Consider the following 17,598-nt stretch of genomic DNA (forward strand, 5'->3'; position numbering starts at 1 on the left):
CGCCAAGTTCATTGCCAAGAATATGTCTTTTGATTGCTGGCCCTCTTCAGTTCTTTTAAAAACTTCAAGTTTGGTAGCCACAGATATTGCTTTTCTTGGTTTCTTGGCCTTAGTGACAGCTCCTGAAGAAATTTTTTCACGTCTAGGACCCATGATGATCACAAATAACAAACATATTTGAAGATTAATGTCACTCACTCACAGTCAAGATGATACACACGTAACGAAAGCACACGAACCAACTGGGAAGAGCTGGTCAGTGAGGGAAATGAGTCCGCCTCGCACTGCGTTCTTCTATGTTTCTCCGCATTTGTTACTTATGAAGTGGATGCTCAGATGAAGGAAGGCTCTTCTTTGTAGCGAAAATATGTTTGCAAATTGAAAAAGAAGTATCAGTTTATTTTGTTTTGTTGTAGTGAAAATTCATACATCGAAAGCTTGTAAGTTGAGGTATAGGTGTGCCTAATTTGATGATCCCAGCTTTCACTGGTTAGGAGGAGTTCTTGCTCAGACAGATAATCTCTCTAAAATATGTAGTAGATTTTTAAACAAGGGATATACCTGTCGGTGGTGAATTGGCATGATTTCATCTTCTCACACCTGTATTTTATTCATTCATATGAGAAGAAAACAAGTTTTCTTCTTCAAGTGGTCCCCGTGGGTGCTCCACAGTAGGTGTCAGGCTTGCCCCGGAGCCGCAGATCGGAAATTTCCAGCAGTCTCTGTCGGGTCGCGCATGCGCCATTGTGCGTCGGTCCTTCGCGTGCTTACGGTCACGTGTGCGATCCGGTCCCCGCCAGTTCCTTCTCAACCGCCAACGGCTGCAGACGGAATCCGCTCCGGCTCCAACGCCTGAGAAAGATAAAAACTGATTTACTTACTGTTAATAGTTATTAGTTGATAGCTTAGTTATTACAGTTGAAGTTGTTTGTGTTAGATGTGTATATAGTTTAAAAAAAAAGAGAGAGAGAGCAAGGAGAAGACCAGAGGTGGCCGCCTCAGGCGGTCTGCTATCTTAAGGCTGTGAACGTTATCTGTTATCTTTTCCTGGACTGAATAACTGTTAAGTGCTCCATTAGCACTCAAAGACTTAAACGCCCGAGCATTGTCCTCGCCGGGGTTTAAGAAATGTGACTCATGCTGTGAGGCTATGCCTGCCTCAGATGGGCATAGCAAGTGTATCCGTTGCCTTGGGGAAGCTCACGTTCCTCAGAAATGTCCTCACTACTCTAAGCTTACAGCTAGAGCCTGAAAGGACAGGGAAATGAGGCTGAAAATGTTCCTGTTTGATAAGGCCCTCCAGCCTGGACCATCAGAGAAGCCTCACAAAGAGGGACCCTCGGGGTCGCACAAGAGGAAGGCAGCTTCCCTAACCTCCTCTGTGCAGAAAAAGAAGAAGCTTTCACCAGCTCGATCCCTGCCGGTAACTTCTGTGAGCAGGACGAGTGGCGCACAGGGCCCGAGCCCACTGGCTTCTCATAGCAGGAAGGCCGCAGCGCATGTACCTGTGCAAGGGCCCCCGACCGTTAAGGGGTCAGCACCGAGGGCCCTGCAGGCGCTGGAATTGGCGGCACCGAGCCTTGCAGCACCGACGGCACCGGAGTGAGGGTACCTGGCATGGGGCCCAACGGTGCCGGAGGAGACTATCCGCGTGGCACAGCGCGCAGCAGAAGCAACCGGGGCACCGGAGGAGGCACCTACAACTCAGGAACGGGGAAAAGCGAAGGCCAAGACCTGGCACCGCAGTCCTCCTCCAGAGGTCATTGCGTTACCATTATCACCTCGCTCTCCCCCTGAGATACACCGGGCAGCAACTCCAACAGCCTGCCTTAGACCTCCATCTCTGTTCCTTCAACCACCATCCCCCTGGCTTAGATGTCTTTCACCAACCTCCAGCAGGGATCCCTATGAATACTATCACAGAGGATCCCTGCCATTGTCAACGTCATCTCAGAGGTCACGCCCTTCTACGCATCATATCTACACTTTCCGGTCGTGGTCCAGGTCTCCATCACTGGGCCCTTGCCCCTGTTGTTATGGCTGCCCTTACCATGTGGGACACCGGCACAGAGGGTCCGGATCTCGGGGTAGATCCCCATCCACACCTCGCCAACACCCCAGCACACAGTCTCACCCTGGGGGAACATTGCAGCTTTCCCAGCCAGAGAGTGGTCCAAAGGACCTGGACCCCCGTCCAGAACCCTCAAAAGAGCAAATATACGAACAGAGTCAGGAACCTGAGGATTTAGAGGAGATGTATCATAGTGATGCCTCCTCATCCTCCCCAGATGAGGCAGTTGTCCCTGGGGATATCTCTCCCCCGGACGACCTTAAACAATTCCAAGAATTGTTCAAGAGGGTAGCACAAACACAGGACATTCAAATAGCAGAGGTGCAGGAGAAGCATCATAAACTTCTGAAAAATCTGAGACCCCTGTCTTCATCCAAGATCGCCATCCCATTAGATGAAGCGATTATGGAATCAGCCACCAACATATGGCAGACTCCGGCTTCCATCCCTCCTACAAATAAGAGGGCAGATAAGAAATATTTTGTTCCAGCAAAAGGCATGGAATTTCTGTTTAGCAATCCACAGCCGAATTCCCTGGTGGTCGAATCATCGCAACATAGAGCCAAGATGCCCCAATATAGGTCAGGAGGATCAGATAAGGACACAAAGAAATTAGACTTACTCGGCAGGAAGGTCTACTCCTCATCTACCTTACTACTGCGAATGCCAAATTATGCTGCACACTTGTCGAACCACAATTTCAACAATTATTCCAGACTTACCTCCCTCATGGATTTTCTTCTGGAGGACGAGAAACTGGTCCTCAAAGCGATTGTCCAGGAGGGCTGCACGGCCTCATGAGCAGAAGTTCAAATTGCCTTGGATGTCGCGGACACAGTAGCTCCTTCCACAGCCACGGCAGTAGTAATGCATAGGGAATCGTGGCTCCAGACGTCCGGGATTCCCAGAGATCTGAAAGTAAAAATCGCAGATCTTTCTTTTGGTAGACAGAGGTTATTTGCTGACTCAACTGACTCGGTCCTACACTCCAGCAAGGACCTGAGAGCCACACTTAGGACCCTGGGTATATACACTCCCCCCCGTACAGGAGGAGGAAGTTTTACCCACAGCAAAGGCGTTACGCTTACCAACCACAGCGTACTCATTATCAACGGGGGTATGACCAGGGGCGCCACCAACAGTAACAGCAGTATAGGGCCCCTACTTGTCGCCCCCAGCAGGGTCGCGCACCTTCCGGGCAAGCCCTGAGGCAGTAGGTTTGACGGGTACATCGAGGACTGCACGATTAAGACCATCTCTCAGTGCCAATCTCAACACGTTTCACCATCGGCTCAAACCGTTCTACTCTTAATGGCAAAACATCACCATAGACAGATGGGTATTGGAGATTATAGCCACGGGATACATGATCCCCTTCCAATCACTGCCACCACCGAAACCTCCCACCAGGTCCTTTTTCAAGGACCCCTCTCACCACACAAAGTTAAAACAGGAAGTGGACCACCTCATGTTCATAGGGGCGGTGGAGAGAGTACTGGAACAATTCCAAGGGAAAGGCTTCTACTCATGGTATTTCCTACCAGAGAAGAAGACAGGAGGCTGGAGGCCAATCCTGGATTTACGGGCCCTCAACCGGTATTTGCGCAAGCAGCGTTTCAAAATGACTACAATTGCTTCCATAATCACGGCACTGGATGATGGAGACTGGTTTGTAGCCCTCGACTTACAGGACGTGTATTTTCATATAGCAATTCACCCGGCACACAGACGTTTTCTCCGGTTCACAGTAGGCAGGGAGCATTTCCAGTACAGAGTTCTTCCATTTGGTCTCTCTTCGGCACCCAGAGTTTTTACCAAAACGCTGGCGGTAGTATCAGCATACCTACACAGGCAAGGTGTCTTCATTTTTCCATACCTAGACTACTGCCTACTGAAAGGGGCCTCGAAAGCAGAGATCCTACACATGATACGCATCACTACAAACACATTTGCCTTGTTGGGCCTCGTCATCAACCTCTTGAAGTCAAAGACCGAGCCCACACAAAATATAGAGTTTATAGGGGCGCGCATAGACTCTACTACATCAAGAGTATACCTGACCAATGCCTGTTTCCACGCCATCAAATCCCTGGTACAAGTAATAACGTACAGCCCCACTGTCCCAATCCTAACATGTCTACAACTGTTGGGACACATGGCGACCACCACGTTTGTGGTACAGAACGCCAGGCTGCATATGTGAGGCCTGTAGCATTGGTTGGCGAGCGTTTACAAACCAATAGTCCATACCATCCACAGGGCGCTATTGCCCACAATGGAGGTGCGAAGGTCACTGGCATGGTGGGCAGACCCCAAGAACTTACTAGTAGGGGTGGCTTTCCGACAACCGCAAATTATTGTTTTTCTCACGACAGATGCATCCCATATGGGATGGGGACTGCACATCGGCAATGAAGTTACTCAAGGGTTATGGTCCCCCGTGGAAAAGACACTGCATATAAACATACTAGAGCCCAGAGCAGTGTTCAATGCATGCAGACGTTTTCGAAATTACCTGCAAGGCAAAGTAGTTGGGATAAATACCGACAACACCTCCATCACGTTTTATATCAATTGACAAGGAGGGGCCAGATCTCGTGCACTCTGTGCGTAGGCTGTCTGGTTGTGGAACTGGTGCATCGCCAACAATATAACCCTAAAAGCCTCACACTTACCGGGTGTCCACAACGTAAAGGCGGACCAACTCAGCAGACTCTTTTCACTCATGAACGAGTGGCAGATCCGTTCTGACCTGCTCCGACGAGTGTTTCACAAATGGGGGTTTCCCCAAATTGATTTGTTTGCCACTCACAACAACAAGAAATGCCCCCAGTACTGCTCCAGAGCGGGCATAAGACAGGGATCCTTGGGGGACGCCTTCATGATCCCATGGAAGGGCCCTCTACTCTATGCATTCCCTCCCACAACACTCATCCACAAGGTTTTGGAGAAAGCCAAAAGGGAGCGAGCACACATGATACTCATAGTCCCAACCTGGGACCAACAGCAATGGTTCCCTCTGCTTCTGCGCATGGCATGCCGCCGGCCACTTCCCCTACCGGCAGTGCCGGACCTTCTCACGCAGGCTCGGGGGTCCGTAGTGCACCCACATCCTCAAGGACTCCGCCTACAGGCATGGCTAATCCATGGCTCAGCGCCTTAGAGCACATGTTCAGAGGGAGTGAAACAAGTCCTGGAGTGCAGTCGAAGGACCTCCACCAGAAGGACTTACGAGCAGAAGTGGATGCGATTTACCTCCTGGTGCTCTTCCAAGCAGTTAGCTCCTCTAGACGTCCCTATAACTGTAATTCTAGACTACCTGCTGGAGCTCAAACGAGACACTCCCTATCCTTGCTAAAGGTCCATCTCGCGGCTATATCAGCTTTTCAACACAAAGAGGAAGGGCCAGCCATATTCGCCCATCCTGTTGTCACTCGGTTCCTAAAGGGGTTGGCAAACCTATACCCCCCGCGGAAACCGCTACCACCATCATGGAGTTTGGACTTGGTCCTCCACACGCTGTTGGGACCACCCTTTGAACCATTGGCCACGGTCCCCCTCCGGTTACTTACCATGAAGACAACCTTCCTTCTTGCGATTACGTCAGACCGTAGGGTGAGCAAACTTGCAGCAATAATGGCGACACCGCCCTGCACAGTGTTTTCAAAGGAAGCAGTGATCTTACTATTACACCCAGCCTTCGTTCCAAAGGTTTCCTCAGAGTTCCACATCGATGAACCAATAGTATTACCCTCGTTTTATCCTAAGCCTTACAACTCCAGCAAGGAGGCGCGGCTGCACTTACTAGATGCGAGGAGGGCGTTGGCTTTTTACATAGACAGAACTAAGCCTTTCCGGAAAATGGACAGACTCCTGGGGTCCCTCGCGCCCAGGTCGAAAGGGGAAGGCCTATCCTCACAAAGGATTTCAGACCACATTGTATCCTGCATAAGACTGTGTTATGAGCTTCGCACGACCCCTCTGCTAGTTCCGCCCAGGGCTCACTCCACCAGAGCGATGGCGGCATTGACGGCCTTCTTCAAGGGAATCGCGCTAAGAGACATCTGCAGAGCGGTGACTTGGTCATCTTACGACACCTTTCCAATCTGCAGTGCCGGGGCAAGCCCAACTCCTACCGTGGAGCACCCACGGGGACACATCTCAAAGAACCATCGTTACTACACAGGTGAGTAACTTCTCTTTCCTGCTTTCAGCTCCCAGTTAGTTTCGTAACTTTTAAGAAGTTTATCATTGAATTTAACTAGTTTGAATAAATTTGAAAGGATACAAATATATTTCTCTTTACCTGCAGAAAAAATACTCTAACTTTTGACTGTTAAGTTTTTATTGTTAGGACTTATGTATACCAGTTCAGTGATTTAACTTCCTTTAAAACATTTATTGCTGAACTTTTTCTATATTTAATGACTATTATTTTAACAGATTATAATCTAAATCTAGGTCTCATCATAGAGTTTTGAGGAGACTTGTTTATAAGCAGTTGGCATAGAATTCTGGTTCTGCTCTATAGTAGTGGATAAATAACAGGATGATAAGAAAGAAAATAAGTATTATTTTTTCAAATGAATATTAAATTCCAAAACTTTGGAGATACTTGCAACATTTATGCTTGATTAAACTAGCTTGTTTATGGTTTTTATTTGGCACAGATACTTTATTAGTCAAAACTTTGTAAAAGCTATAAAAAATAGACTTTTTATGGATAGAGAATCAAATTTAAGAAAACTCACACAAGGTAGAGGAATAAACTGAAATACAGTTTACAATATAAATGAATGAAGTAGACAATGTTAAAAACACAAGGGCACACATTTACTTTTTTAATTTTCTCCTTTAGTTTGTTGTAGAGTTAGAAACCTACAAAGTTTCAGCTTTTTCAATAATTTCTTTTCCTTCTCTGAGCAACTGATTTATCATAAGTACACTTGAAATTTTGCTATACGTTTGAGGGGACTACAGGTTGAACGTCTCTAATCCAGAACTGTTTTGTCCAACAACATCCTAATACAGCATGATTTTAGTTAGCTGGACAATCACTTCTCATGGGTGTGGCCAAGTTTCCTATGGTCCTGTAAAGTTTGTTTACAGCCACCAGTCCTGGCTTCTCAGTATTCTGTGCTGTTATTCATCTGTAATGTATGCCTAAGTATCTTCCAAGAACCCAGTGAGCAGTGGAAGTGTTTGGTAATGTGCTAGACAATATTGACCTCCCATGGTCTGGCAAATCCTCTTGTTTGGTACCAGTCAGGTCCCAGGGGGGTTGGATGAGAGAGGTTCAACCTGTAGTGTGCATGTTTGTAGTAAGTAACAGCTGAGTTTTAAGAGAAACTCCTCTATAAATCTTAAGAACAATAGATATTTTGTATTAGATATTTTGTCATCTTGTTCTGTTGTATAACACTGTGGGGATGCTAGTGAAACTTAGAAATCATTTGAGGGTAGAAGCTTTCAGAATGAAACATCGCTGTCTTTTGTTTGCTATCATTTTTCACAAAACAAATTATTGTAATCTATAAAATGCTAAATTTTCAAAAAGAAACTTAATTGTTCATAAAAGGTTTTGAAGTCACTGACCCATGTGCAACTCTGGAAACCTGATAAAACTAATTATGTGGAAGTGTCTTCTGTGAGGTGCTGATGTTTCTTTAGAAATTTTGCATGCATGCATGCATACACTTAAAGCAAGTTGTGCATCTGCTTATCACCTTGCAAGATCAGACACGCATGTTAACAACTTAATCCTGAGTGCATATGCATAGCTAATTCTCTGTGGATACTTTTGTTTTTATTTACAGTATCCAGATACCAGCCACTGTGGGCACAATGTATTGGTCACACATATTAGAACATACTGTTAACTTTGTCATGATAAATTCTGTGCGTACCCCTTTAATGCACTAAGTACATATGAAAAAGCTTTTAAAAACATGTTTGGCATTTAAAACTCACTGATTTATTAAACAAAGGCTACATTATCTGTGGTTACTCTTTTGAACTGATTTTGTTTCTGGTCACTATGTCCTTGAACATTTTAGACAAGTTGATTTTCATCCTTTTAACTGTCTTATTAATAAATTGGCAGAAGAAAAAGCAGGAAACCTTGCTTTCAACTCCCCTTTCTTTTTAAAAAAACTTTGTATGAACTAGTCATAGAGTCAAATTAGTTGAATAAACTGAAATGAAAAAGAAATTCTCTGCTTCTGCAAAAGAAGTTACTGCTGTCAAAAACTGGTTTAGCACTTCAGTAAACTCTGGTTCCAGACTCTTAGCCAATGGCTTCTACCAATTCAGTGGTTTGATTTTTTTTTTTTTTTTCCTTTAAAATGTGGCAGCCAGCATGGATTGCTTAATATTGATTTTTGTATTTCAATAATTTTAATTACACATTTTCTGGTCTTACGTAAATGGTCAATTTAAAATGTAATTTCAAATAGGTTTATTAAAAAACCGTATTCTGTTTAAACAAAGTAACTGTTAAAATTCTCTTTTGAATTCTAAAAAAATCACCAATTTTTATTCAGCTTTGGAAGCAAGTAGTGTTAAAATCTAATAAGATGAATTTTAGCCACAGGGAAGTAAACCCTCTGCCTACCGATCTTTTGACTAGGGAGAGAAGACTGTATGCATTACTCAACTCAATTTTTCATCTGTAATTTGTAGACTTTAAAGGTATTGGAGGTCATTGTGATGTTTCAGTTTGACTTCTTGAATTATACAGGTCAAATAACCTTACCTAGTAACCTCTGCACCATGAATTGGAACCTTCTACATAACTTTTTGTTAATGCTGTTTTCCTGACAAATAAGTTTGAGTGCGTGCCTCTGTCCTTGTGATTAATTCACTCATCTGTGGGGGGAGGAGATGTAAATTCACATCCTCTACCTGACTGAGTCAAAGAAGGAATGTGGAGTGTCACAGGACTGTCAGCAGGAGAATGAGGCTGCGTCTACAGTACAAGAGAAAATCCGAATTTAAACCAGTTAACTCTATTTTACCACGTGACTGTCTTCACTGTAAAGACCATTAGCTTGATTTTTGGGTGCAGTAATATTGAGATTATAAAATCACAGTTACCTGACAAGTATAGTGTCAAGCTCGAATTCAGAAGTTCAATTTAAATGCAAGTCTGGACGTGCCACATCTTAAAAGAGTATTTATTAGCCTCCAGAGGTGTCCCATATGTAACCTATAATGCCCCCTCAGTGCTCCACTCTGGCCACTGCTCTCTAGTAACAGGAAGAGCCTGAATTTCCAAGTGGGAGCAGCGAGCCTTTAGCTGTGGGCTGTTAGTATGACAGCCTGAGAAATGGCTTCTTTCTTTCTATGCTATTAGAGCTGTGAGTGCATCTACCTATTCAAATAGCGCCTACAGGGTGTTCGCGGCTTTGTTTGCACACTTGTTATTTTTTTCTGCGCTCCCTGGTGCCAGCCCCTGACCCACCACCCCCCCATATCAACAAGGCTGTGCTGGGGCGTCATGTTTGCATAACATGCCGTGAAACTTCTTCTCAGCAGTTCACATTTGTGTCCAAACTCCCTTCCCTCCCTCACAGGCGCCACACAATCTCTTTCCCATGCATAGCCACATCACATGGTAGCCCCCAACCCAGTAAAAGGATGTGCCTGTCATTCAGTGCTCACCGTGCTGCCAGTCATGTGTTTAGGGCTCCAAAGGTGGTTAAAATACTGGGGGGCTTTGCTGCCACCATGGAGAAGTGTCTTCCAGCGGTTAAGACACTGGGGGCTTTGCTGCTGTGGGGAAGGACCACCTCAACTGGCCCCCCAACTACTGACCCCTCCTCCCTCACTCATACCAGGCCTTGCTGCTGCTGGGGAAAAGTTTCCCCAGGTGGCTAAGGGGCTGGGTATCTGTGGGGGGGGAGGACCACTTGAACTGGTCATCCAGTGGAACCCCCCCCACCGGCCCACACCTGTGCTTTCTGCTGCCGCTGGGGAAGGAACAGTTCACCTGGTCATCCACTGACTCTCCCACACACACCTTGGCCCATACTTGGGCTTGCTGCTGCCACTGGGGAAAAGCCTCCCTTTGCAGCCAAAGGGCTTACTGCTGCCACTGGGGAAAAGTCTCTCCCCTGGCAGCTAAAGGGCTTGCTGCTGCTGAAGGAACAGCTCACCTGGTCATCCACTGACCCCACCCCCACCTCCTTGGCCCATACTTGGGCTTGCTGCCGCTGGGGAAAAGCCTCCCTGTGCAGCTAAAGGGCTTACTGCTGCCACTGGGGAAAAGTCTCCCCCTGTCAGCTAAAGGGCTTGCTACTGCAACCAGAGAAGGAACAGCTCACCTGGTCATCCATTGACTCCCCCACCACCCTGTTGGCCCATACCTGGATTTGCTGCTGCCGCCAGGGAAGGAACAGTTCAACTGGTCATCTACTGACCCTGCCACACATACCTTGGCCCATACTTGGGCTTGCTGCCACTGGGGCAAGGACTCCCCCAGTAGCTAACAGGCTTGCTGCCACTGGGGAAGGAACACTTCAGTTGACCACCCACTGCACCTCCACTTTGCCCATACTGGGGCTTGCTGACATTGAGGGGGGGAACCAAAAATTCTTTTTTTCCTGCACTTTTTTATCCTCTTTCTTACAACTTTGAAAAACACTCTGGGACCCCCCATTAAGACTCTCCCCAACACCAATATAGCGTATGGAGAAACCAAAAATTCTTTCTTCCTACATTCTTCTCAATGTAAGAGACATTCCAGGCCCCTGCATTATTTTCAGGGATCACATTCCTGCAATGATGGGTGGAGGAATACTCAGTGGATGACCAATTGAGAATACAGTCCCTGCACCTGTGTTGGCAATGTAATGTATGGGGAAACCAAAAATTCTTTCTTCTAATTTTGAGGGTCTCTGCATTATTTCCAGGGATCAACATATTTTCAAGGATCGGGAGGGGCATGATGAAAATGCAGCAGGGGAAGAGGATGTCAAGACCAGCGAGCATACCCAGAATGCTATGGGGATGAGGGAGCTGTGGGATAATTTCCTACAGTGCACTACTGCAACAGTTGATGTTAACAAACGTGTGTGTGGCAGCACTGACTTGACTTTGTGGGGAGTGCAGTGGAAGTGACAATGATCAAAATCGAACTTATAAATTCCAGTATTAGAAAATCAATATAAATACATTCGATTTTATCTCGTAGCGTAGACACAGCCTGAGACCAATCCATCCCAGAATAACCTATTGCCTGGTGGTTAGCATATTCATCCAGGAAAAGTGCGGAGAGCTGAGTTCAAGAGCCAGCTCTAGAGTTGAGATTCAGACTTGGTATGCGTTTGTCTTGTTCTCTCTCTCTCTTTTTTCATACTCCCCTTTCCCAGCTCAACTAATCAAGTCAAATTCAAGAATAGTTTTGTTGGCCAAAACTACATTTTCTTTTGGTTTTGGTTGCAAATAAATTATTCTGAAAACTTTTGCTAAGCTCTACTTATAATAATATACAAACTTCTGGATTATCTTTGACTTGTTTTTAAAAAGATCATTCTTCCATGTAATCTAACTATCACTGATGGGCCGTGTCTACACGTGCCCCAAACTTCGAAATGGCCATGCAAATGGCCATTTCGAAGTTTACTAATGAAGCGCTAAAATGCATATTCAGCGCTTCATTAGCATGCGGGCGGCAGCGGTGCTTCGAAATTGATGCGCCTTGCCGCTGCGCGTCGTGTCCAGACGGGGCTCCTTTTCGAAAGGACCCCGCCTACTTCGAAGTCCCCTTATTCCCATGAGCTCATGGGAATAAGGGGACTTCGAAGTAGGTGGCATCCTTTCGAAAAGGAGCCCTGTCTGGATGCGCCGCACGGCGGCAAGGCGCGTCAATTTCGAAGCACCGCTGCCGCCCGCATGCTAATGAAGCGCTGAATATGCATTTCAGCGCTTCATTAGTAAACTTCAAAATGCCCATTTGCATGGCCATTTCGAAGTTTGGGGCACATGTAGACGTAGCCATGATGACCACAAGTAGGCTGCAGAAGTAATACATACTTTTTATTACTATGGTCTAAAATTTTGGTGTATATAAATGTACATATGTAACAGGACTTAGTTTTCCAAAAATGTGAAACTAGCATTTAAGTTTCGAGTTTTGCTAGCTGTAAAATATCGGTAGTTTGATAAGCAGTCAACACTGGCTATTAACAGGCATTTTGAGTATAGAAATAATGCTTACATTTTTTTCTCCTGTTAAACTCAGCTCCATGGCTCTCGTTTGGAAGAAGAATCCAGCTCAGTTGGACGTGAGCAAGTAAACAAGGCCTATCAAGCCTATCGAGAGGCCTGCATTGACAGAGATAATCTGAAAAGCAGATTGGATAAGATGGTATGACCGTTAGTATACTATATTGAAAACAGATGGATGTCATCCAAGAATGTTATAGAGTAAATGCATAATAAAGAGGGAATTCTTAGATTTATTGTATAGATTTCCTGAAGACCTGTATTGTTTTAAAAATCTAAATAGGTGAGCTTATGTGTTTAAATACATTTTAGTGTATTTTGTATAGGAATAAGATGAAGTTCTAAATGCCTTTTGCTGTGGACCACCATTTTTTGATAGTTTGTTAACATTGCAGCTAATCACGAAAAGTAAGGCATGCACTTTTATTTACAATATTTAAACTTAAAGATATTATAACTAGTGAAAGTTCCCTGACAGATTCTTTTTCTTAAACTAGATAAAAGAAAATACAGAGTGTTTGAAAATCATGAGTGAGCAATTGCAGGCTAAAGAAGTGGAGCTCCTGCAGCTAAGAACTGAAGTGGAAACTCAACAAGGTATTCAGTTTTGTCACTCTTTGCTTGCCTGCCCCAGAGAAGTGTAAATTTTAGTGTGCACAGGATTATTACTAACTGTCTGGAGAGGATCCTGCTGGCATGCAGTAAATGTTTTTTAGTGTATGTTTAATGTCATCCTGTTTGAAACTATGTTGGGACTAGGTTAATTAATATTCACCAGGGAACTTCTAATACGTATCATGGAGATCCACGCTGGGCTAGTAAGTGCCCAGCATGCAGTGAGCACTAAAATTTAAGGTCCTTTAGTGTAGCTGACACATTATGTAGGCAACTGCAGTGTCGTATCATATGACTGTAAATGTTTCAACCTATGCAATGCACATGCTTTAATTATGTAAAGTATTGGTTTAATGTATTAATGAGCAAGATTGCAGTGCACTATAGTACTGGAAGAGTTAGCATGTTGTATGTCATCAGTTTATTTTCATATTGGATTGTTGTACTGTAAGTCACTTGTATGAAGGACTTAAGACAATCTTTTTTCACCTCCTCCACTGTTCAATTTTTTGTTTTTATTTACAGAGAGTACAGAAGTTCAGGTTTAATAAATCATTGGCAAATATTAAATGCACAGTTTAGTTTTTCATAAACATCATAGTAAAGGAGAGATTTGAAGGATGATAATAAGGTGACTTTGTAGACATTTGTTGAGAGCTTTTTCCCAAGTATGAGGGGCAATGTGAGAGAAAGTGGAAAGGTACTTACTGCAAAATTTAGCAGGTGGGTCATTGGAGGCAGGAATCAACCCCTAGATACTGAATGACAAAGGAAAGTTTTGTTAGTGATAGGTTATGAAGCTTACAGACTTACAGGGTTGAATTTGTTGTGAAAGAGGGGCATAAGAGAGAAGGCATGGAGGAGTGCAAAGCTTGAAGAGAAACAACCAAACCCATGGAAGAAAGAAGAGGACTGAGAATAGATGAGAAATTAAAGGTACAGAAAGATATATCCTGCATGAACATTTGAAAGGCTTGTAGTAGACTCTGAGTTAGACAAGTTGGCTGCGTCTACACTAGCAAGTTCTTTTGGAAGATCAGGCCCTCTTTTGAAAGAATGCACACAACATCCATGCACAAAATACACTCTTTCAATCTGAAATTAAAATAATGCGTCTCTTCTTCTGGAAGCCCTCTTCCACTCCTGGATCAGGAAGAGTGCCTCCTTTCAAAAGCTTCTTTCAAAAATAAACCATGTGTAGATGCTTCACAGGCCCTTTTTTTGAAGAAGCAGTCCTCGTGGCGCCAGATTTTTCAATCCCTGTCCTGTTCTTTGGAAAGAGTGGGGACTGTGTGGTTACTCTCTATCAAAAGAGTGGATTGATTTTTCGATCTGCTTTTTTGTGTGTGGATGCACTCTTTCAAAACAAGATCTTCTGGAAGATCATCATTTGGAAGATCATCGTAGTGTAGATGCAGCCCTTGAGAATGGAGAATGTTTGTAACTGTGAACAAAGTGCAGTTCAGGCTCCCAGATACAGCAGCTGACACACCAGGCCAGATTCCAGCAGCAGCTGAGCTCCCTACTCAGTGCCTGGGATGAGCTTGCAAACTTGTCCTCTTCCCAGTAGAGGGGTACGTATGAGTGTGGTGTAAACAGCCTGTCTCCCTGCTAGGGTGTGTGTGACAGCTTTGGCTGGAAGTGGGAGGAGAGAATTCTGCAAACTCCAGCTCTGCTTTCCTGGACTCCTCATCTTTGTTTTCTAGCTAGCTCTAAGTGGCTACGTCATGTGGGAGGGTGGGGTGCAGTTACTACAGGCAACTCCGCTATGCCGGTCTTTAAGGTACAGTACAGGTGCAGTATACTACTTTTTTGTTTTGTCTCTGCTGCATGATTGGGTATTTCTGGTTTCCTATTGTGTCCGGTTGACTTGTATCTCCATAATTCTGGTGTTTGTATCTTTGGGGTTCTACTGTATGTCAAATACAAATGACATAAATATGAAATGTGGGAATACTGTGTTATTCCATATTTGAATAATGCTACCTTCTGTATGGAATCAGATATATTTTGGGGTATCTTCAAGAGGTGCTTATGGAATTATAGTTCGAATCTCACCCTAAGACAGTTTCTAAAGAAAGCTGTGTCTGTGTTCATGGGGACTATAGTAGCACCACCTACAACAGCAGGAAGGGTTTTTCTATTGTTATAGGAACACATTCTCCCTGACTGGTGATCTCTTGACATACCTGCAGTTACACTGGGGGGTTGGGTGGCCATATCTGTGGATTTTTCACATTCCTGAGAGCCATATTGTGTCAGTCAATGTTTCTAGTGTAGAAAGGGTCTCAATGTGGATTACTTTTATATGGCACTGTAGCAGGTTCACTCATTACAACTGCTGCTCCTCCTTGTGACTCACCTGGGGATTAGTTTGCCACTGATTGGCTGGACTCCCATTCCTGCATTTTCTCAGCTCATTGACCCTTCAGAATTCTAGCTAGTCATTACTTTTGTGACTCAGCTGCTCCATCTTTGTGAGTTGGCCCTGTGGACAGGTCATTATAATCCTCTCCTTCCAGGGTGTGTCAGAGCCTCTTAGTATAAGGTGTTCCTGTGCTGCTTCAGGCAGTGCTCCATTTTCCACACACAGGCTGTGCCATTTGCCCAGTAGCTGGTAAGAGAACCTGAATCAGCCTCTAGTCTGGGTTCCAGCCTTTGTAATTCTGTTTCCCTGATCTCTGATCTACTATCCTTTGGCAACTCTGGGTTTATTAGCCCTCTGAGCTTTCTCCACTCCAACAGGGCTCCTCTTTTTGCCAGACCCCGTCATTGCCAACATACTTCCTCTGGTCAGAGAGGAACTGCAACATGCTTCTCCCATGCAGACTCCTCGTGGTCTCAGCTGTATAGAAGCCTTGCCTGTGTCAGCTTCATCCTTAATTAACTACATTGATCCCTGGTTCCTTCTCAGGTGCAGCTTACTTTGGCTAATTGGTTCATCTAACCTACCTTAACCCCTTAAAGTATGGTGTGGGATGAATATCCCATCACATACACAGTGTGATAAACTGAATGATTATTTTTAATGAATTATCTAGAGTTTGGAACAGTGTTATGTGTTTGTTTATTCAGATTGCTAATCTTGCAGTGAGAGCCTGAATGCGATGAGAAAAGATTTTTTTTTTTCCTGCCTGCTGCATTGACATTAGAATTAACTCTACTTGGAATAAAAAAAACCTTACGTATTAGTCTTATTTGTATGTCTAGTCAACCTCTGGATATTTATTTGTTTCAGAATAAGAGGCAAACATGACTTAGGGTTCTTTAGCTAACCTTATGGCCTGGTATTCTATTGTGCACTTTTAGCTGAAACGTCTTGGTAGGTATGATAGGTGAGAAGCTTCCAGGGAACCTCACTTTTGTAAAATTGAGTGAAAAGGAACGATATTTTCATATGGATGTGAGTTGGGCGTGCACGACCTTGAGTAGTTCTAAATCTGTGTCTAATCCGTTCCCAGTATCAAATCTGTTTTCAGTTGTTTATTGTACAGATTTTTTTCCCCCTTCAGTCTTGGTTTTGTACTGAGGCATTTTGCAATATGTTCTGGAGAAGTTACGTAAAAGATAAAGAGGACTACATACACTAGAGGGACAGTCTATTTTATGAGTTTTCCTTTGTCAACAAAACGAAAAAGCAGTTCAGTAGGACTTTAAAGACTAACAAAATAATTTATTAGGTGGTGAGCTTCTGTGGGATAGACCCACTTCTTCAGACCATAGCCATACCAGAACAGATTCAATAATAATAAATAATAATAATAATAATAATGTTATTGAGTCTGTTCTGGTATGGCTATGGTCTGAAGAAGTGGGTCTATCCTATGAAAGCTCACCACCCAAAAAATTATTTTGTTAGTCTTTAAAGTGCTACTGGACTATTTTTTTTTTTTTTGATAGTATATAGACTAACATGGCTATCTCTCTGCTCCTTTGTCAACAAGTTTCTCTTAGCTCTCAGGATAACTAACCATTGGGAAACCTATTGCTTTCACTTCCTATATACTCATTCCTCACTATACGAGCAAAATTGGTTCCCAAATTTCTGCTCATATGTGAAAACTTGTAAGAGGGACACTAAATTTCCATTAAAATACATGTAAAAGTCTCTGATTCGTTCCAAGTGCTCATAACTCAGTGAAGGAGTGGCAGCATGTGGCACTGCTTTTGAAAGGTAAGTGAACCTTGGGTTTGGGGAGGAATCGGGGGATGGTTAAAGGTTGGGGGCAGTTTGCGGCCATGAGCGGGAGGGAGGGTTAAAACCTGGTGGCGGGTTGAATCTATGGAGCAGGCCAGGAGTGGGGGGTAGAGCTGCAGTGGGTTGGGAGGGCAGAGGGGTTCAGGCTGCTGCAGGTTGGGTCTGTGGGGTGGGGTGGGAGGTTCAGGCTGCAGTAGGTTGGGTCCACAGAGAGGGCAGGGGGGTGTAGGCTGCTGTGGGTTGGGTCTGCGGGGAGGGCAGTGGGTTTGGTCTGAGGCAGGTTGGGGCCGTGGAGCTGGTGGTGCGGGGTTCAGGCTGCTGCAGGTTAGGTCTTCAGGTCCATCAGGGGATTCAGTCTGCGGCAGGTTGGATTTGCAGGGAGTGGGGTAAGGCTCATATTAATGGGGGGGTGTTCACTTGGCTAGCGAACAAAGGTAGGTATATGTGTCCCTTGTTTTAGTGAGTACTCATAAGTAAAGTACTTGTT

General features: G+C 44.5%; 1 protein-coding gene across 2 annotated transcripts in view; it reads left to right on the plus strand.

Moving 5' to 3' along the window:
- Positions 1–17,598, plus strand: part of AZI2 (5-azacytidine induced 2) — a 64,947-nt gene that overhangs the window by 10,598 nt on the left and 36,751 nt on the right. For both annotated transcript variants that reach the window (XM_074984413.1, XM_074984412.1), the window contains exons 3-4: positions 12,315–12,440; positions 12,796–12,895. In XM_074984413.1, the coding sequence (XP_074840514.1) occupies positions 12,315–12,440; positions 12,796–12,895 (226 nt within the window). The remainder of the gene's footprint in view (positions 1–12,314; positions 12,441–12,795; positions 12,896–17,598) is intronic.

Source organism: Carettochelys insculpta, chromosome 2, assembly GCF_033958435.1.
Source record: "Carettochelys insculpta isolate YL-2023 chromosome 2, ASM3395843v1, whole genome shotgun sequence".
Taxonomy (NCBI): domain Eukaryota; kingdom Metazoa; phylum Chordata; order Testudines; family Carettochelyidae; genus Carettochelys; species Carettochelys insculpta.